This window comes from Setaria italica, chromosome IX, assembly GCF_000263155.2.
Source record: "Setaria italica strain Yugu1 chromosome IX, Setaria_italica_v2.0, whole genome shotgun sequence".
Lineage (NCBI taxonomy): Eukaryota > Viridiplantae > Streptophyta > Magnoliopsida > Poales > Poaceae > Setaria > Setaria italica.
The window spans coordinates 7,745,819-7,769,599 of record NC_028458.1 but is presented as its reverse complement, the minus strand read 5'-3'; the positions used below and the strand labels follow the sequence as shown (position 1 = coordinate 7,769,599).

At 46.5% G+C, this 23,781-nt stretch overlaps 2 protein-coding genes across 6 annotated transcripts; both read left to right on the top strand.

Moving 5' to 3' along the window:
* Positions 1 to 19: 19 nt before the first annotated feature.
* Positions 20 to 5,584, top strand: LOC101774846 (mitogen-activated protein kinase kinase kinase 1). Of its 4 annotated transcripts, XM_012848866.2 has the most exons (7): positions 20 to 932; positions 1,235 to 1,678; positions 1,753 to 2,615; positions 3,543 to 3,734; positions 4,379 to 4,540; positions 4,682 to 4,814; positions 4,936 to 5,584. In XM_012848866.2, the coding sequence occupies exons 1-7, from the start codon at positions 725 to 727 to the stop codon at positions 5,055 to 5,057; spliced, it is 2,124 nt and encodes a 707-aa protein (XP_012704320.1). In that variant the 5' UTR covers positions 20 to 724; the 3' UTR covers positions 5,058 to 5,584. The 4 variants fall into 4 exon arrangements, with proteins under 4 accessions (XP_012704320.1, XP_004982041.1, XP_004982040.1 ...); XM_004981984.3 differs by having other exon boundaries at positions 22 to 932; positions 1,831 to 2,615; positions 4,682 to 5,584; XM_004981983.3 differs by having other exon boundaries at positions 22 to 932; positions 1,828 to 2,615; positions 4,682 to 5,584.
* Positions 5,585 to 14,652: 9,068 nt separating this feature from the next.
* On the top strand, positions 14,653 to 23,290 carry LOC101774451 (oxysterol-binding protein-related protein 1C). 2 transcript variants are annotated; one of them, XM_004981981.2, is made up of 10 exons: positions 14,653 to 15,348; positions 15,420 to 15,785; positions 16,869 to 16,968; positions 18,333 to 18,769; positions 19,562 to 19,717; positions 20,309 to 20,476; positions 20,542 to 20,682; positions 21,338 to 21,568; positions 21,651 to 21,764; positions 22,795 to 23,290. In XM_004981981.2, exons 1-10 carry the CDS (start codon positions 14,827 to 14,829, stop codon positions 22,963 to 22,965), a joined length of 2,406 nt encoding a protein of 801 aa, XP_004982038.1. In that variant the 5' UTR covers positions 14,653 to 14,826; the 3' UTR covers positions 22,966 to 23,290. The 2 variants fall into 2 exon arrangements, with proteins under 2 accessions (XP_004982038.1, XP_022678854.1); XM_022823119.1 differs by lacking the exons at positions 14,653 to 15,348; positions 15,420 to 15,785 and having other exon boundaries at positions 16,874 to 16,988.
* The last annotated feature ends 491 nt before the right edge of the window (positions 23,291 to 23,781 follow it).

The following is a 23,781-nucleotide window of genomic DNA, read 5'->3' as shown; positions in this document are numbered from 1 at the left end:
GCAAACGCTGCCTCGGAGATGAGGAAACGGGGAGGGGCGAGTCGACGTACCTGACACAAGGCACCGGATAGGATGGAGACAACGCGACGTCCTCGCGCTGGGGGTCGGCCAGGCTCCCCTAGAACCGCAGTCGCTCCTTCTCCTCAGCGGACAGGTCCGGCAGCAGGTCCAATAGCGACGGCGCCTTCCAAGCCGCCGCCGATCCCATCTCTCCCGGCAACGGCACGGCGGCAGGCGTCCCCGAGGGAGGCGGAGGCGGCGGCGGTGGCAACTGGGCCTTCAAGGGCGAAACGGCCCGGTCCGCCCACAATTCTAGCCGCTGGGTGGGGTAGAGTACACACCAGCTTCAAACTCCAAGCCCAGCCCATAAAACCTATCGGCTTCTAGACCAAGCCACAATTCGGAAACAACTAACAAAAATTATGCAATTTCGGACAAAAATAGCCCTCTCTGATTCACGGCATCTTCGCCTTCCTCCATTTCAAATTTTTGGGTTTTGTCCCCATTCCCTCCTGGCCTCCTCCCCCAGCAGCTCGACCTCCCTTCGATTCGCTTCATCTCCGCTGCCGTTCCGTTCCATGGCCACCTCCCAGCCCGCACCTCGCGACGCCTCCCCAGCCCGCTGTTGACCGGATCGGTTCACGCCCCGTCGGCCGCCAGGGAACCCTAGCGCCGCGGATCCGCCTCTCCGGCGAGATGCCGGTGAGCCCCATCGCCGCCGCCTATGGAGAGCAGGGATAGCTTCCTTCGGCCCCCAACACCCTACCACGCCGCCGGAGCCAGTGCCGGAAAGGGCACCACTGCCCCTACCGGCGGGGACACGGCCGCCGGCAACCTGACGTCGTCGTCGGGGTCGTCCTCGTCTCTCACGATCTCCCCTACCGCCTTACTGAGAGAGATTCATGCCGCTGTCAAGCGCCAGAGGCCTCCTGGTGAGTGGACTCGACTCTGTAGCCTACTCTCCTCTGGAGTCATTAGCGTCTAGGGTTCTAATTTGTGTTTGGTGCTTTTCCACTGTAAATCTAAGTGCATGCTATTATGTAAGTTTCCGATTTACTGGGCACCCTGTAAAAAGTCACGCTTGCACTTGATTTGGTGGCTTTGTCATTGGCGTTGAGTTTCTAGGAACTACCTGTGACGTTGTTTCGAGTTTGTAACTTTGTATACTGTACTGCTATCCGAATGAATTATGTCAGATGTGATATTGGTCAGCTTCTAACTGATCTTACCCCAGGCTCACTTCAGACAAGCTTTCCAAGAGCGACTCGGGTTCTGGTCTCCAGAGCCGAGCGGACAAATAAAGCTGGACCCAGCACTTCTGAAGTGAAAAATCGTGAAGGAAAGGTCATGCAGTCTCAGAGAGGCCTGTTGGGACCCTCCAGGCTTCAAAATGCCACGCCTGATCAACAAAAAATTTCTGGCACGGCTAAATTGGGATACTCTACTCCAGATGAGTTGATGTTGACGACACCCTCAGTGTTAAAAAATAGCACAGATACCTGTGGGCAGAGTGTTGACCAGAACTACCACCAGAAGACTCAGGCTAATCTGTTGGCTGATAGGGAGAAGTCATCTCTGGAAGCTTCATCTCAAATTGCATCTCGCAATTCATTGGTGGCGGAAAGTTTTAAGAAAGAACAGTTTAACTCAGTTGTTGATCCACAGTTAACTTCCCAGAGTAAGAATCGTTTCCTTTCTTCGATATTTAACTACAAAGTTGTGTGCATGTTTAGTTATCAGTTTACATTGCAGGTGATAATGTAGGGATCACTGTTGATAGTAGAATGGACAGTATGTTGTCTTATCTGCATTCTGTTTCATTGACAGCAGGAGAAAGTAATCCTGCAGATCATGGAGCACAGTATCACCAGCAGAAGCATCAGGAGCTTGAAATTGCTGATGCAGCTGTCGATATGGAGCTGTCGATATCACCAGCTGATGCGCCTAATTTGTCTCAGAGAGGGATTGAAGAGGCTCGTAATCAGAATCATGGAGAGCCAATGACCCGTTGCTCTGCCATTGGTTCATCTGTTACTGCTGTATCAATACACTCAGGGCCTACTGTCCAAAGTTCACAAGCTCCACAGAGTAGCGGATATGCTTCACCAATGCAGATGCCAGAATCTGCTGCAGAATCATCTAAAGGTGTATTGGGCCATTGTCCTCAAAAGGAGCATGCAGTTGCGACGGGTGTTGGTGATTGGATTCCCCTCGATCAGCAGGCTCGTGTAGGCAATGGTGCCACAGACAAAGCTGCTTCCAGTGTTGGCAGTTTGCGAGCTGAAGGCTTACCTGCAAATGACCAGTCTACATCTGCCAGGGATGGTGGTGCTCCCCGACCAAACAAGGGTGAGAAGGAGCGGCACAAAAAGAATTATGATCCTAATGTGTTCTTTAAGGTGAATGGGAAACTTTATCAGAAACTTGGTAAAATAGGATCCGGGGGTAGCAGTGAAGTCCACAAAGTTATATCATCAGATTGCACAATATATGCCATGAAAAAGATCAAACTTAGGGGCCGTGACTACCCCACTGCCTATGGTTTTTGCCAAGAAATTGAGTATCTAAATAAGTTGAAAGGGAAGAGCAATATCATACAGCTGATTGATTATGAGGTACCACGTTACTAACCTTATTTCCAAATACCTTTTCCTATTTCGGTGTCTTTGTTTGATTTTCTGTGTGAAGAAGATTTGCTTCCTCACCTAAACGATGAAAGCATTGTCTTGATGTACTTGCAGAGATTACTCTTGAATTATCATATGCATTTCCTACCTCTGTTTAATCTTTTTTTATGTAAACCTCTACGGTTTAGTTAGTTTCCCATAGGACAATTATCAATGATGATGAATGGATAGAATTAGGATCTATATTGGTAATATTTTGCTTCCCAGACTTTACAGAAACTCATAAAAAACTACACTCGCATCATGAAAAATTCTTATGTTCTTGTGTTCTCATGCGTATCATAAACTTGACACAATTACAGATGTCATTGCAATGCTACCCTATGCTGTTTTCTGGTCCTAGTTGCACATTGTCAGACAATGGACATAGACATACACCCATAGGACGTATTAGCAGGCAACATCTGTATCTTGAGCTCTCCATGTTCATATGCTAGTATCCTATGTAGCAGACCTAACATTATCGTGTCCTGCAAAATTGATGACCCTTTACTTTCAGTACTTAAAAACAATTGTTGTTACTTGTATAGATACAAAAACTTCGGTTACAAACTCCAGTACTATACAGGCAGGTCACATGTTGCAGAAATGGTTTTATTTTTATAGAGGGTGATAAACTGTGTGTGGTTACTAAGATTTCAACCCGCATTGCCATACAATTATAAATTTTAAGCAACTATTGGTTATCTAAAATACACCTGTCATCTAATTGTTCTTTACGCATATTGGTTTTCATAGAATAATTGTACTTTTCTACACAGATTACCCATTCTATCTCCAGAGAGACATTCTGATCTGATCTGCCTATGGATTTTGCATCAACCAGGTCACTGACAAAAGTTTGCTTCTAACCAGGTCACTGACAAAAGTTTGCTTCTAGAAGGTTCCATGTCACCCAGGGATGGAACAATTAAGGATGACCACTATATTTACATGGTCCTGGAGTATGGTGAAATCGACTTAGCTCATATGGTTGCTCAGAAGTGGAAGGAGAGGAACAACTCTAATATGAAAATTGATGAAAATTGGCTACGCTTTTATTGGCAGGTAACCTTCATTTTATCCCAATTAGACTAAAATGAGGCATCTGAATACTGGACAATTAGATTTTACTGTAACTAAATATTAAGTCTCTTTACTGTAGAGTTTTCAAACCAAAAGTCATGTCCTAGAATCTTTGTGAAAGCAATCTTTGAAGTTTCAAAATGTATTTCTATTAAACTAACCAGTTATATATTATTGTTCCTAGTTTTATTACCCTTCATGACTATTCCCATTACTGGGTAGGTAGTTAGATCAATTGTATTTAGTGGCCAAGTGGTTTCTGGTTCTGGTACTAATATTTGATTTATCTTCGCTGGGCAAATTATCTATGTTAGTTCTCCTAGATTTTTAGGTATTGCTTCTTTATTTATGCAAAACATTAACAGAAAAGAATTGTGTAGAATTAATTGTTGTATCTTGTTGCCCAGTGCAACCATATCTGTGAATTGCTAGAATTTCTTGTGGTTTATTACTGTACCTGTTTCTATACCACAATGCAGTTTACCGAACAAAACCACTGAAAGTCTGAAACATACTGAGATACCATAACCTATGTGCAACTTGGTGTTGTACTTACATGATAAAATAGGAAACAATGTGAACCTTTTAGGCACCTTCTCATTTTTTTTCTTTTGTTTGTGCTATAGCAAATGCTTGAAGCTGTCAATACAATACATGATGAACGGATAGTGCACTCTGATTTGAAGCCTGCCAATTTTATGCTTGTAAGGGGCTCGCTTAAACTTATTGACTTTGGCATTGCCAAAGCAATAATGAATGATACAACAAACATTCGACGTGATGCTCAGGTACCGTGTGATACACTCTGGCACAATTGCAACCTTTCCTTTTTGCATTCACTTGTATATTAATAAGAATATAGTTATCTTCAGTTATGTGTGCATCTTTTTGTGGTATGCTAATTTTGGTTTTCTCACTGTGATGAGCAGGTAGGGACACTGAACTACATGTCGCCTGAAGCATTCATGTGCGACGATACCGACTCAGGTGGTAACATTATCAAGTGTGGGCGCCCCTCTGATATTTGGTCTCTTGGCTGTATTCTTTATCAGATGGTGTATGGTAAGACACCTTTTGCAAACTACAAGAGTTTTTGGGCCAAATATAAAGAAGTGACTGATAGGAATCACAAGATCATCTATGAACCAGTTGACAACCCATGGCTCATTGATTTGATGCAAAGGTGTCTTGCATGGGACCGGAACGATCGATGGAGAATACCTCAGCTACTTCACCATCCTTTCCTCAATCCTCCGGTTCCCAGGGATGTGCCTCCTGTCAACCATGATCCATGTAGGTTGCTGATGGAGAGAATCAGAGTTCACTGGGATAATCCAGTGGTTCAAAAACTTCGTAGTGTAATTGAAAAGCTTGATGAGGATCAGTGCTAGGAAGAAGGAATGAACGTTCATAATTGAGTGCTTTACTTTCTGTATCGCTCTGGTTTTTGTGAGTTGTAGTAGGTATCTGTTGTATTTTGTAAATAGTACCTTCATCAGTTGGACTCGTGGGAGCAGTTTTTTGGTGGTGCCCTCTGCCCTGGCATTCTTTGCCCCCTGGTGTTTGGAAGTTGATGGTGTAACAGGTTTTCAGAAATGCCAGCTGAGTAATGTTAAATTGAAGGTCAATCTGTTGTCTGTTTAAGGTCCATTTGTTGTCTGTTGGGTGCAGGAAGCATCTCCTGGTGTACATAGTTGAAACATTAGGTGGTTTGTGACTGTGTTTTCGGTTGCCTTAATTTGTCACTGGACGGCGAGAACCCTCCAGTTTTGAAGGGCTAATGGGACTTGTATCCTTTGTCCTTTTACAGGATTAGAATTTTCATTTGTGCACTCCAGAATCTACACGTTTCTTTTGAGCAGATATTTGCTGGCACAAGCCCATGCTGATGGTGGGCTGATGCGCTTATAGGATTTCTTCTTTCGCTTCGTTTACCCTCAAAACTAGGGTGCGAAAACACGGAGCCTCTTTCTGACAGAAGTTCTTGAGAGGATTTGCTTCTGGAGCCCAGCGATTTTCCGCCCGCCTGGTGCTTGGTCGCAGCATAAGTATTTTGCATCAGTTGCCTCTCTTGTGTTGTCTTGAATTTGGTAGGAATCTGTTGTAGTTTGTAGATGGTACCTTGCATCATGAGCTGGTACCTGGAGAGATTGGAGCATATTTTGGCGGTTCCTAATTTGCTCCCCTGTCGTTTGGAGAATTGGAGGTCGCCAGCCGGATTCTGCGGATGACGAGGCTGCGTCCACGGACCAGAGTACAGTTTCAGAGGCAAATGCTCGCCAGCGGACACAAATCTGCAGAGATCGCCTTGCGTCGCCAGCCGCTTCAGCCTTAAGCTCGAAGCATGCATGCAGAAGATGATCAGAGATGGGGAATGACGGGGGCTCGGCGAGGCACATGGCCTTCAGTCCCTCACTGGTCACTGCCGCCGACTGCGGTCTTCAGCGCGCGCCGCAGCCGGCCGATCGCAGCCGTGACTCAGTCCGGGCTCGGCCGCTGCCGCAGGACGCGGGCGCGCGGCTGGTCGGCGAGGGGACCCCCCGGCCGAGGCCCTGGCGATGGGGCGCGCCGCGAGCAGAGCGCCATGACAAAAGCCAGCGGTTTTCAGTCTGCAGTCGCTCACAGGCCACACCCACCAAGCTGACGCTCCATCCGTGCGGCCGTGGCAGGCTGGAAGCGCTGGCGCTGCGGCGAAATGTGGACGCGCTTGCGCTGCACCAAAGCCCTGCACGCAGCGCTGCCGCTGGGCAGGATCACGCTTTCGCGGGGGGGCTCAGCCGCTCAGGACCCGACAGCTATTCGCTCTGACGATGTCGTCACGCCTGTCACTGACGATGGAGTTGAAGTGACGTCCGCGCCGGGCCGAGCGCCCGAGCAGCCAGCTGGTTCGGTCGGGTTAGTGGGCGGAACTGGGGAACAGAACACTGCCTTGGTCTTTCGGCTGTAGCGCAACGCCACCACCGCTCCCGGCGACGGCATCACGGCGCTGCCGCGCTAGGCGCCTACCGTGACCGGCGCGACAGTGCCGGCACTCGCGACGGTACCGGCTCGTGGGCGGCGACTGTTCCCGCGTCAGCGGCGCCTGGCTGTCCGATCGCTAGTGCGACGGGACTGACGACTGTGTGGAGAACAGGAGCTTTGGTTCGGCTGTCTTTGAAAAGGAAACCAGAGTTTCACGGGGGGGCATATTGGACGGGGGAATCGCGGGGTCCTTGTCGCGAAGAAAACCATGTGTCATGGCCGAAGATGAGGCTGTTCATTGTTGGTGTAGCAAATGCTTTGCTGGTGCTGGCCATTTGTCTGGGTCATACATACTGTACATCAGTACATGGAATGCCTTGTTGCTATCGTACTACACCATCAGCCAAGACGTGCAGGTGGTTTTCGTATGATTGCCCGTTAGGGATCTGATTTCGACGGGGGAAATCTCGATGCTTATGCAGCTGCGCAACTCATTTGAGAAAAAGAAAAGAAAAAACACTAGAAGATTCAAGTGGTACTATCAAATGATGCATGTGTTATTACAGCTGTCTACACCACCCCGCCTGATCCAAGTACAAGACCCTGGTCCTAGTCACTGGCTCACACTGCTGAGTGCTGACTGGCCAGACTCGCCACTCACCAGAGTGAGCACTGAGCAGAGCACCAACGCCGCAACGGATTAAATAATGGTTCGCATCAGGGCTGAGGACCACGAATTCAATCAAGTTTTATCTGCACTGCACGTCCCCCATCCTTCCTCCTCCGCGCCCACAAACGTGCACCGGTCAAGGTCGCATTGATCGCCCCCCCTGCCCGGCACAGTTGGAACATGGAACAACAGAATGAGCGACGCGAGATCAATGATTAACCCGGCCGCCAACCATCACGGCTGATACCGAACACACATGCATCATGCATGCAGTGGACGCCGGAGCCCACGCGCGCAAGCGTGGGGCGGCGAGGCCTATGCGCTCCGGTCCGGCCTCCGGGAGAATGGCGCATGTGAGCGGCGCGCGCGCGGGCGCGGGCGCGGCCGGCCAATCCACCAGGTGTGCGCCGGCGCTGGGAGCAAGCGAGCTACCCCCGGGCGCAACATGATCCGTGCCGGGGCGCGTGGGCGCGGGGCGCGGGCGGTCGCTCGGCCGGGCCAACCGACGGCAGCGCGGCCCCGCCCCCCGCGCGCGGGCGTCACTCGCCTCATGCCGAGACAGCTGGTGAGTTGGGTTTGGGTCGGCAGCCGGGGATCGGGTAAGCTATCGTGTTTGGGGGCAGGTGAGCAGATCAGTCCAACGGCTGGAAGCGCAATCCAGATGTGTTTCTGTGAATTTCACGTGCACACGTCAAAAGCCAGATCCAAGCTCCTGTGACCCTCTAGACCTTGTTCCCTTATCGGTCCAGCGTGTGAATGAGCGTTCCGGCACCGAAATGCATGCCTACTCGCGCTAATCCATTCCTCTGTGTGACTCTCTCCGTGTCTGCGAAAAAGAGGAGGTCTACGGATTCCTTTATAGGATAATAAAAAAGTATATGCTTCCGCAGTTTCACTTGACATTGAACACCCCTCATAAAGCCAAGTCAGTCATCGTTCCAATCATCGTATAGACAATACAAGCAAAAAGGTTGGAAAGTATGAACCCAATCCTCAAGCAAATTCTAGAAGCATGCTGACGTAGCAGTTGATTAGCCTATGACGTTCAACGTAACACCCTGTTACAGACGCGCAGGGAAAAGACGTGTGGACATCGTTGTCCCCAGCTAAACCTCTCGATACGGCGGAGCAGAGAGCGCCTTCTCGCGAGTCGTTTTCAGGACAAGTGCCCGCAGCTCCAATCAGGCGGGCAGGCCTCTGCTGCAGCTGCAGGGTCAAAAAAAAGATAGCACATGCAGAGGAAGATGCCTCACCGAGAGCATCATGCCATATTGCCATCACTCCGACGAAGATATTATTCTCTCTATATATATCTCTACCTGAAAAGTGACGGACTCTCCGGAGTCTTGCCAACCAAATCATCTTGGCATCTACTAACATCACGTTTAGCTGGTCCGTCCCAAACTTTAATCTCCCCACCTGCCCTACTCAACAAGTGCGCTGCTCGGCTGCTCCCAACTCCCAGGGAAATTACTACTGAACCTGAACTGATCTATCTCCATGACCTCGTATGTTTAAAGTTAAACCCTCTGACCCGGGTTTTTTCTACTGCCGTTTTATCTTATTACCGCATGCTGCCAGAGACAAAACGGAATCAAGCCAATGGTTGCAAGATTGAATACTCCATGCGATTAGTCAGCGTTTTTAAGAAGCTTTATCTTGATCAGAATTCAGAGCATTAACCCAAGCGATTAGGCGGTCGGAAACGTACGCGGGGGCGCATCGGGTCCTGTTGTTTTGGCGCCCGGCCGAATCGCGTATCGTAGCTAGGCGGGTGGAGACGGATATGTGCGAATATTGTTTATAGCCTGCATGCGTCTCGATCGAAATGTGCTGCCTGCCTCACGATCACGACCTCCTCTCTTGCCTCCGCCTTTTTCTGGCTGCCTTTTGGCCTTTCGCCTTTGCTTTGCAGGGTGGAGTTCCGTGCCGCAATATATGCAAGCCTCTCCGTTCGTAAAGACGACGTCCGTGGGCTGTACGCCTGGGTCAGTCGCGGTGAAGGTAGCACGCAAAGGCGCACCCAGGTGCTGTTCCACACACAAAGACCATGGGCATATTGTTATGTGCGAGCTTATCTCTAAGCCTCACAAAGAAGAGTTATGGGGTAAGTTGAGCCCTACATATCATCTTTAACTTGTTTTATCTCTCGTTACCCTCTGAGTCCAACGCGGTGCCGGACCCAGTATTTACACCTTTAATTTGACGATCAAACATGAAGCACAACAAATATTGATGAATAAAGTAGTTATTTTTTTAGACTAAACATGCACCATTTCATCCAATATTTACAGTGCATTCATAATATGCAAAGTAGATGACATTTTTTTTTCCTTAGGATTTTAGGTGTTCGGCTATACCCTTGAAACCAATAGGATATCCACCCCTCACTAAAATGACAATTTTTATTGCGTTCGGCATACAATAAATGACAAAGTCCGTCAAAGTCTATGCCACAAGATATCATCACAAAACATTGAAAAAGGAAAGAGTATGAAGAATATCGGCAATCACACAATGCACATTGGGTCGTCGGATTCTTCTCCTTGTACCCTTTCCTAATTAATATAGAGATGCACACCTCTCGTGTACAATTTTTTTAAGAAAAGCACGAAGAACAATAAGCACGAAATTGATAGGAACGTGCATAGAACTTCATTAGCAAGCAAAAACACTTCAAGCGAGCACATAATTAACTAACTCAAAGTCTATGCAACAAAACATTGAAAAAGGAAAGAGTACGAAGAATATCGGCGATCGAGCAATGCACGATGGGTTGTTCAGCTGCTTCATGTATCCTTTCCTAATTAATATAGAGAACTAGAGGTACACACGGCTTACGTGTAAATTTTTTTAGAAAAGCGCGAAGAATAACAAGCTTAGCAATTGCTAGGAACGTGCATAGAATTTCATTGGCAAGCAGTATATGTAGTTTATAGAAGGAAAAAGACTATTTTTGGCCATCGAACTATCACCTCGGTTTGGTTTTGACCATCCAACTCCAAAATTAGGAATTTTTAGTTATCGAACTATCAATACCGTCCATATTTGGCCATCGGACGGTTTTGAAGGGTGGTTTTGCTAAGCATGTGGCGGTGGGGCTCGCTTGTCAGCACCTCCCTCTCTTTCTTCTCGTTTTCTTATCTCCTCTCCTGCGCCGCCCACCGCTGTCCCCCATGCCTCCCTAGCGCCGGATGCCGCCATCCCCCGTGTCGGCCGCCTTGTGCGTCCCTGGTGTCGGACGCCGGCATCCCCCGCTCCTCCCCGAGGATCGCAAAAGCTCGGGGGTTTCTTCCCCATGGCCAATGGGCGGCTCGCCCGACAAATTGCGGTGCTCCGACGAGCGACGGGCTTAGGCGAGGCAGGGAAACAGGAGAGGAAGTCTAGATGACACCGGGGTATGCTCACCAACAGCAAGAAGACACGGGCTTGGCTGGAATTTGCCCGATAGTGGCGGGACATGGCGGCGAGTGGACCTTCGTAGGGTGATGGCGCTCTGGTAGGAAAATCAACGATGAGGACATGCGGGATGGATAGGACTCGACGAGACAAAGCTGTTGACAGTGTCGGCTTGCCTTGGTGGTTGACGGAGACGGCAAATCGGCGGCTACGAAGAGCAGAGTCTATGACCGGCTTGAGGACGGTGCGTCGAAGGTCCTCCATTCGCCAGACATGGAGAGCGAGCTGAGGCCGGCGAGCACCTCGATTTCAAGGAACTCCGACAGCGGAGGGCTACGGGCGACGCCGAAGGGCTACTATGGCGGCGGCGGCGGAGGGCTACTTCATTGGTGGCGCTGCTTCTGCTGCCACCTACCGCCGTGCGCCGGTGAGGGGAAGAGGTAGGAGGAGCCATGGGAAGCGGCCATGGGTGGACGAGCTCGGCTGAAGGTTGTGGCGCCATGTGCTCACCGTCAGCGTGGATGGAGAGAGACGAGAGTTAAGAGGGAGGAGAGAAGAAAGAGAGGAAGGTGCTAACAGGTGGGTCCCACCGCCACCCGTCATCCACGTCAGCAAAATCACCCTCCAAAACCGTTCGATGGCCAATTATGCACGGTATTGATAGTTTGATGGCCAAAGATTTCTGATTTTGAAGCTGTATGGTCAAAATCAAACTGAAGCGATAGCGATGGCCAAAAAGCATAATTACCTAACTTTAACCATCCGGCCCGGCCCCAATAAACCTAATAACCTATGACGACGAAAAAGCAAAGCAGCACCGAGCCACCCATCCGCTTGGCGTCAGGCGTGGAGACGGCGAGCTCGAGTTGGCAGCGACAAAAGCGAGAATGCATGTGTAGTGGTTGGATCGGAACGGACAAGACAACGGGAGGTGAGATGACATCTGATGCCATCGCCGTCCGGCACGCCACGCCCGGCCTCGGCCTCGGCTCCGCACCGCAGCGTCTGCTTCTCGGCGAGTGGTCCCGAAACTCCCTCTCCAGATATCGTACACGCAAGACGGCCGGAAAAAAAACAAGCTCGACAAGCCCCCAACCCCAAGTGGCAGGCCGTCTGACAGATGCCGAGTTCGGCGCGCGCGGCCGGGGACGGCTGGGTTTCTGATCGATGATTGCGGCAGCGCCAAACGCCGCGCGGCTGGCTCGGTGGCCGCCCTCGCGCTCGGCGCTCGGGGACGCCGGGGGACCGACGCGGGCGGGGGCTCGGTGGCACGGGATGCACGTGTTGGGTAGGCGCGCTCGTTGATGATGAGCAGGACAAGTCACGGCGCGGGGGAGCGAGCGTCGCCGGCTCGCCGCTTGGCGGCTGCCGGACGCCACAAGACGATACGCTTGCTATAAAGGCGATGTGCGGCATGTGAGCTTTCCGACGTTCGTTCGGCATGGGCCGATCGGGAGTCTCGGGCTTTCGCACAGGAAAAAGGTGGGGGGCACCAGCTTCCGTGACTGGGAAATCGGAGGCGAACTCAACACCAAAAGGACCATTTTGTTCTGGTTAGGGGTCGTTCTCGTCGTGGCGGAGATGCCTTAGCGGTCCTTTTCGACCTACTACATGTCTTGATTTGTCATCGATTCCTATACTGGGGACTGGGGAGCTTCGTAAAGTTCTTACTCCGGCTCGTGGTTTGTGGAAGTTCTTTCCAAGAGAGAGCGCGGAAGCATCCTCGAAGCGATTATGATCTGCCGCCATCTTTGGCTGCATTACCTTCGATTGCCCGGCATGTCAAACGACGTCAGGACTCATGGACGGCTAAATCCTCCACCGAACAGGCGAACAAACGGAGCGCAACGAAGATTGGTGTCATATGCGATGGTCGTGACTCGTGCGTAGCCGTGCGCAACTAGACCCGCGCGATGCAACTTACGAAGTCATAGTCATTGCTCGCTACCCATACCGCCATGCCGCGCCATCGTCCGATCCTGTGCGATCACGCTGCCTGAGTTGTTCGGCTGACAGACGATGCCGTACTTGTACGCCTGTACGGGATATACCCAATCCATCCATCCCATTTCCAACAGGATGGCTCATGGCTGGACGGGACGGGGGGCACTCCCCCACGTGCAACTCGTCATTGTCAAATTCAGCGCCCCACGACGTGCGTGCGTGAACGACCAGACGTGTCCGGTGAGTGCCTGGCCGGCCGCCGGCCGTGGCTTGGTCACCAATCAGCACACCGACAACGCTCGAGCGGTGCCGTCCGTCCGACGGGTCCCGGCAGATCGGCACAGCCGGCACTGATTAACCGCCGGGCGCACGGCCGATGCCTCCGTGCGCGCCCGCACGAGACCGGCAGCCAGGCAGCACGCGGGACAGCCATCTCACGTCGTGTACCGCGACATCATGCGTGCGCGCGGCATCGTGCGCCGTTGCTGCCGCCGGTTTTGTGCCCCCGCCGCGTCTCGATCGCGAATGTGCACCGGCGGGGCCGTCCCGTCCTCCACGCTTTTCACAGTGGTATAACACAGTGCGGTTTTGTCTTGCGCTATTGGGTCGTTCCGTCGTTGGATACTTTGGATGGTGGCAGTGCCATGGTAATGGCATGGACACGGAGAGATGGGAGAGGAAAAAAGGTTCAAGGAAGGCCGAAGGGGAAAGCAAACAAAAAACAAGGAGCCTCAATAGTGTACCACGCAAACCAGCGCCACATGGTATTATAAATGTGATCAACTTGAACATATGTTTTAATTTCTTTTGTTGGGATGTAATTCAAGTGTGACGTCTTGAAAGGTTGTACCAATATTAGGTTCGTGACAGAAAGGTGTGTTAGGTGTCTAGTCCGCTAGGAAACCAATTATGACCAAAGGATTTTATCCATACGCCAAAAAGGTTATCAACAATGTGCTCAAGCTAGTTTTAGTGCATTATGGATGTGGTAGGCATATTAAATGAGCCCCGCATATGATATTTTTTTGATGATATACCATGGAGCTACAAAAATGTAGAGACTAAAGCTGCATCTTCACAAAGATACATTTTGTATTTTACATGAGAGACTAGAAAATTGTTGATACATTCTGGTTACACTTTGTAGATACAAACAGGAGTAATTAATGTCCTGGATAGGAAATAATAATAATGTACAGCAAACTATAAGAGTTGCTTTGTACATATAACAATTGTTATGATATACTTCGTAGCTGGCTTAGAAATAACACTAATGTAGTGCATTATAGGAATAGCCTTAGGAAGTAATAGTAGTACTTCATCTTTGTTATTACTGCTTTTCTTATATAAAAAAGAATTCCTTGACCTGACCTTAGCTCTGACCGACCGAAATTACCCTTAGTACAACTAGCTAGTCTCCTTAGGGAGGAGCTAGCCAATCAAGATTTTTTTTTTGAAATTACAACCAATCAAGGGTCTAATCTTGCTTTTTCACACATTTGTTCAGGTCGGATATTATTACCCGTTATCCATCCTCATTTTCCTTACTCCGACTAGTCATCTCTCACTCTGGAGTTTCCATGCACTGCATTTTTTGTTTTATCATCTTTGTTTTTTATAATCTTTTATCCTCTTTGTTATCATTAGATTGTTGATTCATCGTTCGAAAATGTTACTGCCTTCCATGCAACAAAAATTGAACAAAATTCAAAAAAGGTCAAAACAATAATCAGAGAGAACACCGCGCGTTACTTGGCAAATCAAACCTTTCAAAAAATACTTGGCAAATCAACACGCGCGCTCGCTAATGGCTCACGAGGCCGGCGAGCCGTGTGAGTCGAGCCAGGTCGGGACCAAGTAAAAAGGGTCCCCCAACCGTCCGTCAGGCAGCCGTTTACCTTCCTCCCTTCTTTCTTCTCCTCCAGTCCTCTTCTTCTCCCCGGCTCCCGGCGGCATTTAAACCCCTCACCCAACTCTCCCTAATAAAATGCGCCCGTTCCCAGCGCAAAATTAAAAAACAAAAAACAAAAAAAATCCGCTACCTCGCCGGCGACAGGGGCGACCGCGCGCGCCCCCGCCGGTGCCGATCCCGACCGCTCCATGCACCCATTCTGCTGCGCGCCGCTCGTGCCCGTATCGCCCGCGGCCTCCACTGCCTCCGCCGCGGCAGCGTCCTCTGCGGTGGCGGGCGGCCCGGCCATGATGCCGCCGCCGCAGCCGCCGCCGTCACCGCCTCCACCGCCGCGAAGCAACTCGGCACCCATCGGCGAGAGGCGCGCGCGCGCGGCGGGGGCCAGCGGTGGCGGCGGAGGCGGTTCCTCGCCGCCCGAGGGGGTGAAGCTGAACGAGATCGTCGGCGGCGGCATCTCGGGAATCCTGTACAAGTGGGTCAACTACGGGCGCGGGTGGAGGCCGCGCTGGTTCGCGCTCCAAGACGGCGTGCTCTCCTACTACAAGATCCACGGGCCCGACCGCATCTTTCTCTCGCGCGAGACCGAGCGGGGCGCCAAGGTCATCGGCGAGGACTCTCTCCGCCGCCTCAACCGCCCCTCCACCTCCTCGTCCTCCCACTCCAACGGCCACCACCAGCCTCGCAACCCCATCGGCGAAATCCACCTCAAGGTCATCGGTTCTGTTCGCCTCCGTGATCGCCAGATCCATTTCGTCAGCTAACGATGCGGTTGCGTGTGCAGGTGTCAACCGTGAGGGAGAGCAGATCGGACGACAGGAGATTCTCGATCTTTTCGGGCACGAAGACGCTGCACCTGCGGGCGGAGACAAGGGAGGACAGGGCAGCATGGCTCGAGGCGCTGCGGGCGACCAAGGACATGTTCCCGAGGATGTCCTCGAGCGAGATGGTCGGGCCAGGGGACACCGCAGCGGCCGTGGCGGTCTCAACCGAGCGGCTAAGGCAGCGGCTGCAGCAGGAAGGGGTCAGCGAGGCGGCCATTGCTGACAGCGAGAGCATCGTACGAGCAGAATTCGAGGCTCTGCACAAGCAGCTTGTGCTCGCCAAGCAGAAGCATGCGCTCCTCGTGGAAACTCTTCGCCAGCTAGAGGTACTTCCATCAACTGTACTTGCAGATCAAACAGAATCTGGTTGTGCATGAAGTAAGAATGATTGCTTTTCAGTGCATGCTGTGTCATGCTTGTGATATTCTGCATCTTGTACATGATTGAATTCATTGAGGAAAAAGTACAGAGCTACTGGTAAATATTGCGTACAGAGCATGCCCTTCTGTAGTAGCTTGCATCAATTGACCGTATTGTACTCAGGAATCTGAGTTTTCCTTGTTACTTTAAGGATCCATACTCCAAGTTTTTCATTACTTCTACTTTCTCATGCTGCTGTTTTTGTCAGTTGGCCAAATGTACTCGAACATAGATAATGGAATGTGCTACCAAACCTTACTGACGCAGTCTATCTAATGTCCTGTCAAGAACCGGAAAACAAAGAAAAGGTTCAATTTCTAGTTCTGGATGTTTGTTTGGTTTTTTTTTTACCTGCTTCTTTGGTGATTTAACCTCAGGATCAGCTAACTGCATTAGGATATTTGTTCTGTCATGTCAGGCCCGAAACAAACGAGAGCATCTATCCAGTGACAGATGTTTTTGCTTTAGCTCAGGTTAATTGGCATTTGGTTGCTGATCATTTGATTTTATGTTGAGGATTTCTTATTACAAGTTATGTTACTGTTACTACTATTGGAGGATCGGATGGATAGGATTGACCCGTGCACACTACTACGGTAGTGGATGTAGAAGAGAAGGAACTGGTGCTTTTATATTAGTATATATCAGTATAGATGACCAAGTACGCTCTAACAGTGCACGTGAATAAGGAGTCAGCCTATTGACTGGAGCTTAGAACATAGAGGGACATAATTCTTTGTAGTGAGAATATAACTGATTACCTTTTTATTGTTTTCACTTCCAAAACTGTCTTCCTTTTGTGTTTGTGTGAACTAGTTCTGCCATTTGTATATTGAGATGTTTTAACTTTTCCTTTTGTCACTGCTTTCCATGTTCGTTAATTTGTAGGATCTGTATATTGATGTTTACTGTGGAACTTTTGAACTGTAAAATGTTTATGGTAGTGATATCCTCGTCTGACGAAGTATTCTTGTGGTTCCTTGCTGTAGACAGAAAAGGTTGATTTGGAGAATACCCTTGTTGATGAGAGCCAAAGACAGTCGAAAGAGTATGGATCTGCTTCTAAATCAAGGCATGAGAAGTATAGTGGTATGATAATTGGTGGAATGGTTTGTCATGTCTCACTGCTACACTTGTTATTGACATGCACTGTGCCTTTGTGGTCAAAACTTGTTGGTTATTCTGATGCATCCATGCTTATAGGATACTACAAAACAGTTACATGATGAAATGCCACTCCAATTTGGATATTACCAGTTAATTTATTTCCCAGTGGCATTTACCAACAAATTAGCTTTAAGCCAGCGGAATTTAAGACCAATTTTGTTGGCTATGGTTTACATTTTATTGAGTAATACCATTGCTGGGTCAGTTGGCCGCAATGTCACCCAGTTATTGGTTCCATGTATTAATTACTTTAAAAGTACTAGGAAATTGCAATCCAAACAGATTACCCTTAGCATTTCTAAACCACCACTGCGTTTTGGTTGTGTTATTGCCAGAATCAAACTGAGCTTAGTGATGGCAGGAATAAGGCTAGGTTATTCACTCATGCGGATGATTTCTTCTGAGGTTTTTAAATCCACTATGCTGCCATGATCATTTCTAAAATAGAATCATCTTGTATTAAAAGATGGTAACAGCTTCGTGTATGATTGTTGAATGTTATGATTCCTGTGTGCTGATTCATGCACCTTATTGGCCCTTTTGTTAATTTCAATAAGTGTTTTATCTACCTGATTGGCTATGCGAAGCCTGTCTTTTGGTATAATTTTCTAGTGTAGCAAGGGTTTTCTCTGATGGATTGCATGAGTCATGCAATAAGAATTATTATTCTGTCTGACCTTGGTCAACTCTTGTAAAACATAGTTCCAAACACTGCTCAATGTTTTTTAAGTTTAAATAGTTTCAAACCTTTTCCATTTGAATGCTTTATAAAATTTTAATTGAATATATCGGGGTTTTATATCCTACCCAAAGTGCCTTTTCAGATGGAAGCAGTATCAAAGTAAACCACATTTATTCCCTTTGAAAGTAAATGGAGACTTAATTGATTGCACAGGACCACTTAGACTCATTGTCTTTCTCTCCTAGTTACCTGGTCTGAGTTCAAGGTTATGCCACGAAGTGGCTATACACCATCCCAAGTGTATAGCCACAAGAAATAGCAACAACCTCTCCAGCCATCACCGCTGGCTACATCCACGACACATATCTGAGCACATTGAATAGGTTAATAGGTTACCCGTTACCTACCTTGACCTAATTAACCATGTGGCTGCCAATTGTGGTCCCTCCTGACCAGAAAAGGAAACGGTTCAGTTCTCCAACGTGCATTTAGTTCGTTCTTTTATCCATAATGTGGAATCCATCTATTTCAGACTCTAGTTTACATTGTGTACCAATTTGGTTTACTTTACTTGGTTTACTGAGCTATCATTTTAAATTTCCAGAAGGAAGTGCTAGCGAATCTGATGATTATAATGAACCACAAGATCCTGCTGAAGAGACTGACGATGATGAGAACATTTATTTTGATACAAGAGATTTTCTATCTTCGAGCTCTTTTAAAAGCAGTGGATCTGATTTCCAAAGATCTGAAGCTGGTTCAGATGATGAAGATGACTATCCAATGGATGGAATTGATCCTTCCATGAAGTCTGTTGGAATTAGCTATCCATATGTAAGAAGACGGAAGAAACTACCAGATCCCGTTGAGAAAGAGAAGGGTGTAAGCTTGTGGTCAATGATCAAGGACAACATAGGAAAGGATCTCACGAAAGTCTGTCTGCCAGTTTATTTCAATGAGCCACTCTCGTCATTGCAAAAATGTTTTGAAGATCTTGAGTATTCCTACCTTATTGATCGTGCATCTGAATGGGGGAAAAGGGTATTACTTTTTTCCTCTGACATTTTCATGCACACATCTTCTGTAATATATTGAGTGCAAGTAGTTTTAGGGTTTAATTTATTAGATTTTTCATTGCATCATATAATCTCAAACTTGCAACTAACTCATTTAATTCATGATACTTATCCTGCCTTGTGACAGACAGGTCACACTGTTGACTTCCTGGGTAGAGAAAAAAGGAGACTAGATACTTTTTTATTTGTTTCATCTTTTGCCAAAGGTTACAACACCCCTCCATATAGAGTTGATCTCTTGACAACTTATGTAAATACTTTTACGAATTTAACAATATGCAAACTAACCATGCCAACAATTTGAAAAATGTTAAGCATGAAAACATATTAAGTTTCCCTGTCAACATGGGCACTTCATCTTGCTGTCAGCTGTGCATGCCTTGCCTAACATGGTACAAAAAGATGTAGGCCAGCAGTATGGTTCATCTAGCACCCCTTCATTTCAGAGATAATCATAATACTTGATGATTATCCCTGGTCATCTATCTGTCTTAGAGTGACATTACTATTTACTGATTTGTTTCCTAAATTGATTCTGCATCTGCCTTATTGGAAGAATGTTCCTGCACTATTGCTTGTATGTGTATGCCAAGTCTTTCATCCAGCCACCGTTGGATGCCACTGGACAGTAAAAACATTCGCTCCCACTATGTGTGATTACTGATATAGCCAATTAATTAAAAAGATGCTTACTTGCATATGTAAGGGTTAGTCACACTTAAGCAGCTCACCTATTTGTTTTGTGTTTTATACCCAGGGGAATAGTCTTATGAGGATTCTTAGCGTAGCAGCATTTGCTGTTTCTGGATATGCCTCAACAGATGGGAGAAGCTGTAAGCCCTTTAATCCCCTTCTTGGGGAGACATATGAAGCAGACTATCCAGATAAAGGCCTCCGTTTTTTCTCTGAAAAGGTCTGTTAATTAAGCACAATTCTTTGTTGAGTTGGCATCATCATTCCTTTTCTGCTGACTGTGCCTTTTCATACAGTATGTCAGTAGTTTTTTCATAAATAACCTATGCTTTTCAAAATGATGAGTAACACAATATGATTTATCTAGTTAAGTTTTTTATTTCCTTGAAATGTTAATACAAGTTTGGGTTTATCCATGTTTTATAGATTATGATGCTTCACTATTTCCAGACAAAGGCCTTCCTTGGTGAATATTATGTTGTCGCCTCAAATTTCTCTAAACTCTTTGTTGATGAATGACTAACTGTAGTGTCAATCAGCACATAGGACATTGAGTTCCTATTCTTGTTTACTGCTCTCTGTACTTGTGATGGTACCGTATTTGTCATTTCTGTACTTGTGTAAGATACTGGATAAACACTACCTATCTGCTGATTTTGATTTACTGCTCTGTACATATTTAATCTTCAGATAGCATGTGATCTATAAGACTCACAAATCATAGCTACTTGAGTGTACCGTAGGATTTCTGCAATATTAGATCTATTTGGTTTGCATTATTGTTGATGGAATTTGTTCAACCACTTGGCAGGTTAGCCATCACCCTATGGTTGTTGCATGCCATTGTGAGGGAACTGGCTGGAGGTTTTGGGCTGATAGCAACCTAAAGAGTAAATTCTGGGGCCGTTCCATTCAACTTGATCCGGTTGGTGCATTGACACTGGAGTTTGATGATGGTGAAGTTTTCCAATGGAGCAAGGTACTATCACATAACTAATAATGAATGATTGATCAATCAAATTAATTGATCGGAAATATCTTCAGGTGACGACTTCAATTTACAATCTCATATTGGGCAAGCTATATTGTGATCACTATGGCACTATGCGCATACAAGGTAATCGTGAGTATTCATGTAAGCTGAAGTTCAAGGAGCAGTCAATAATTGATCGCAATCCTCACCAGGTAATTAGCATTTTTGCTTGAACACTGCGGTTTATTTTTATCAGCATGTCAGTTATTCCAGTTTCTTTGTTCGGTGCATTCCTTTACAGTTTGTTTCTGGACAATATATAAAATCTCTTTGCATGTTAGGTAAGTGATGCATTTTCATTCGGAAGATTGCATTGGAACTGGTTTTTGAAAGCACTGGGAACTGTAGTGTGTAGAATCTTGCTTGAAATAATTTCAGCTGCATGGGTTTGAGCCTGAGCACTCTAATTGTTGTTAGATTCATAGATCTGAAAGATCTTATACAAAGGGCAAAATCATACAATAAGAGCAAGGGATTTGTTGTGCACTAATGAGTAATGGTCAGTGATCCACCAACTTGGTAAAAACTTTTAATAAAAGCCTGTTTGTTGATTGTGTAAACTTTCAATGCAAGTTGGAGCAGTTTTATAGAAACAAAATGTCCTGCCCCTTTGCTGGTTACCACTGACAATTCTTTCTGTTCCCAGTTGAAAAAAATGATCTCATCAAATATAGATTTATACTGAAGATCTGTATTAATTTTCTGCACTGTCTTATTTTGAGGATGTACCAACTTCCTATTACTGCCCAATTTTATGGACTTAGTTATTTTATCAAGCTTTATTCAGTTCAGCCAATGCGTATGTAGGTGCAAGGTGTTGTTCAAGATAGAAGTGGTCGAACAGTTGCTACACTATTTGGAAAGTGGGATGAAAGTATGCACTATGTAATGGGTGATTGCTTTGGGAAAGGCAAGGGATCTGAACAATTCTCGGAGGCCCATTTGCTGTGGAAAAGAAGCAAACCACCTAAGTTTCCCACTAGATACAATCTCACTCGCTTTGCAATTACATTGAATGAACTTACCCCTGGACTGAAGGTAAAGTTTATTGTGCACTATTCAAGCTTCATCTCAAGATCATATTACTGTGGTCAGGCTCATAATTTTAACATGTAAGCAGGAAAAACTGCCACCAACAGACTCAAGATTACGACCAGATCAGAGATGTCTGGAGAATGGTGAATATGAAAGGGCAAATGCTGAGAAGTTGAGGCTTGAACAGAGACAGCGGCAGGTCAGCCTATGGCTTCCCACTTTCACACACTTTGTTCTATTAAACATTCCCATTTGATGTATTGCAATTCAGGTGCAGCAAACATTCGTACAACTGCATTGCAGATTCAACATTTGGCATATTTTGTGTCATGTTCTGGCACACACCCCATTTAATACTAACTGGATCTTTTGTGAATTTATATTTTTCATTTTATGCATGAAGAACATAGGTTTAATAAAGTTTGCATAGGTATAATATGAAACATGTTTGTACAGTTACATACACCTGTGGCAGTGCCAGTGCCAGTCGAAGTTTAATGTGCTATATGTTGGTTTGTTGTATGACCTGTGGCTGTGCGTGTGTTTGGTTGAAGTTTAATCCTTTTTCCCTGCTTCTTTCCAAATAAACAGACTACATTAAGGGTGTGTTTGGTTGGTTGTATCATTTGATTCATGTATGAAATGATTCAATATAATAATGATCCTTTTGTTTGGTTGGGTGAATTGGACCAACTCATCCAGGATGAGGCCATCCCACTTAATACATTATTCTACTAATTAGAGTGAACCATATGGTACAAGTAAATTGGTTGAACCACCCCATCCAGGATCATCCATGCATGCATCATGTGGTGCATGCAACCAAACACACCCTAAGTCTTCTTTCTCAGCTGCCCACGACTCACAAGTCCAAATCAATGCTTTGCCACACACTATTTCATCCATCTCCTATAAGGTTCTGGATTGAGAATTATAACCAAATCAATGCTCCACAAGCAAATTGGATTGAGAAACTTGTGATAAAAAAGGTTCTGGTTCAGCCCTGAAACTCTGTAAGTTTCATGAACAATTGAGAACAGAAGGTAAAATTTGCAGCATTCTGCATACATGAGTGGGAATGTTAAAGGATTGATGTGTAATGTCTAATTTCTACTTTATTAGAACAAGTAGTCGTCATAACATGTTGACTCAGTTTACCTGACTTGAATTATAGTTGCAGTCTGGATTGATTAGTTTAAGCTAACTGAGCTGTACCAATTGTATTGCAGGCAAGAAAGATGCAGGAGAGCGGGTGGAAGCCCCGGTGGTTTGCAAAGGACAAAGCTACTGACACATACCGTTACCTTGGTGGTTACTGGGAATCCAGAGAAAAGAGCAGCTGGGAAGGCTGCCCCGACATCTTTGGACAAGTCCCAAACGATCCGATGATAACTGACTAGGTTTGAGTAGGTTACAGGTCTTTTGGTTCTCTGCCTTTGTTGGGATCACTTGATTCCAGAAATTTTAGCGGTTCATATTAGAGCAATTAAATGCCCGTTGACGTGTAAGCAATGGCAGTGCCTCAGATAATATTGGTCTCGTACATAATAAGAAGAGAATGGTTCGTCCCACATGTCACCTTAAACTTCCAGGAAAGTAATTGTTTTCTTGCGAGGGTTTCGTCCTCGCAAGTTAAAGAATGGTGTCATGTGACCGGCTGTGTATTTCACATGTTGGATACGTAAGTATGCATACAAATGCAGGAGGGTGTGAATTTGTGCATTACGATGGTAGTGCTAATTAAGACACTTATGTGGATCATTTGCATAATTTCGCATGCGTGTTGAAGCACAATAGGCTACTTGTGCATCATGGTAGTGCTCTGACAGTAAGATACACTGACATGTAAGCTACCATTTTTTGCCTGACCTAAAACGTTGCATCAGTGTCATCAACTGAATATACATGGGCATTGAGAAAAAGCTTCAATATTCTGTGGGTTACTACCAATTTTGTAGTCGGATAACTCAGATTGAGTAAAATTTTCAGTACCATGTGGATCGCTAACATACTCCCTCCGTATAGGAAAAGGAAGTCGTTTTGGACAGCGATATAGTCTCCAAAGCATTACTTTGACTCCTTGTTTTTATAAAAATATTTATCAAAAAGTGATATATGTATATTTTTATGAAAGTATTTTTCAAGACAAATCTATTTATATGGCTTTCACATTTCCAAACTTAACAACTTAAAAGTTATTCATGATTTATATTCCC

What these genes read in the sequence shown, in the direction of transcription:
- LOC101774451 (XM_004981981.2), top strand. Translation starts at nt 14,827, where the DNA reads ATGCACCCATTCTGCTGCGCGCCGCTCGTGCCCGTATCGCCCGCGGCC. An exon ending in AACTTACCCCTGGACTGAAG is followed by an intron (nt 21,569 to 21,650) that starts GTAAAGTTTATT and finishes ACATGTAAGCAG; the next exon opens with GAAAAACTGCCACCAACAGA. An exon ending in TTGAACAGAGACAGCGGCAG is followed by an intron (nt 21,765 to 22,794) that starts GTCAGCCTATGG and finishes ATTGTATTGCAG; the next exon opens with GCAAGAAAGATGCAGGAGAG.
- LOC101774846 (XM_012848865.2), top strand. Translation starts at nt 725, where the DNA reads ATGGAGAGCAGGGATAGCTTCCTTCGGCCCCCAACACCCTACCACGCC. An exon ending in CAAGCGCCAGAGGCCTCCTG is followed by an intron (nt 933 to 1,234) that starts GTGAGTGGACTC and finishes ATCTTACCCCAG; the next exon opens with GCTCACTTCAGACAAGCTTT. An exon ending in GGCTACGCTTTTATTGGCAG is followed by an intron (nt 3,735 to 4,378) that starts GTAACCTTCATT and finishes TTTGTGCTATAG; the next exon opens with CAAATGCTTGAAGCTGTCAA.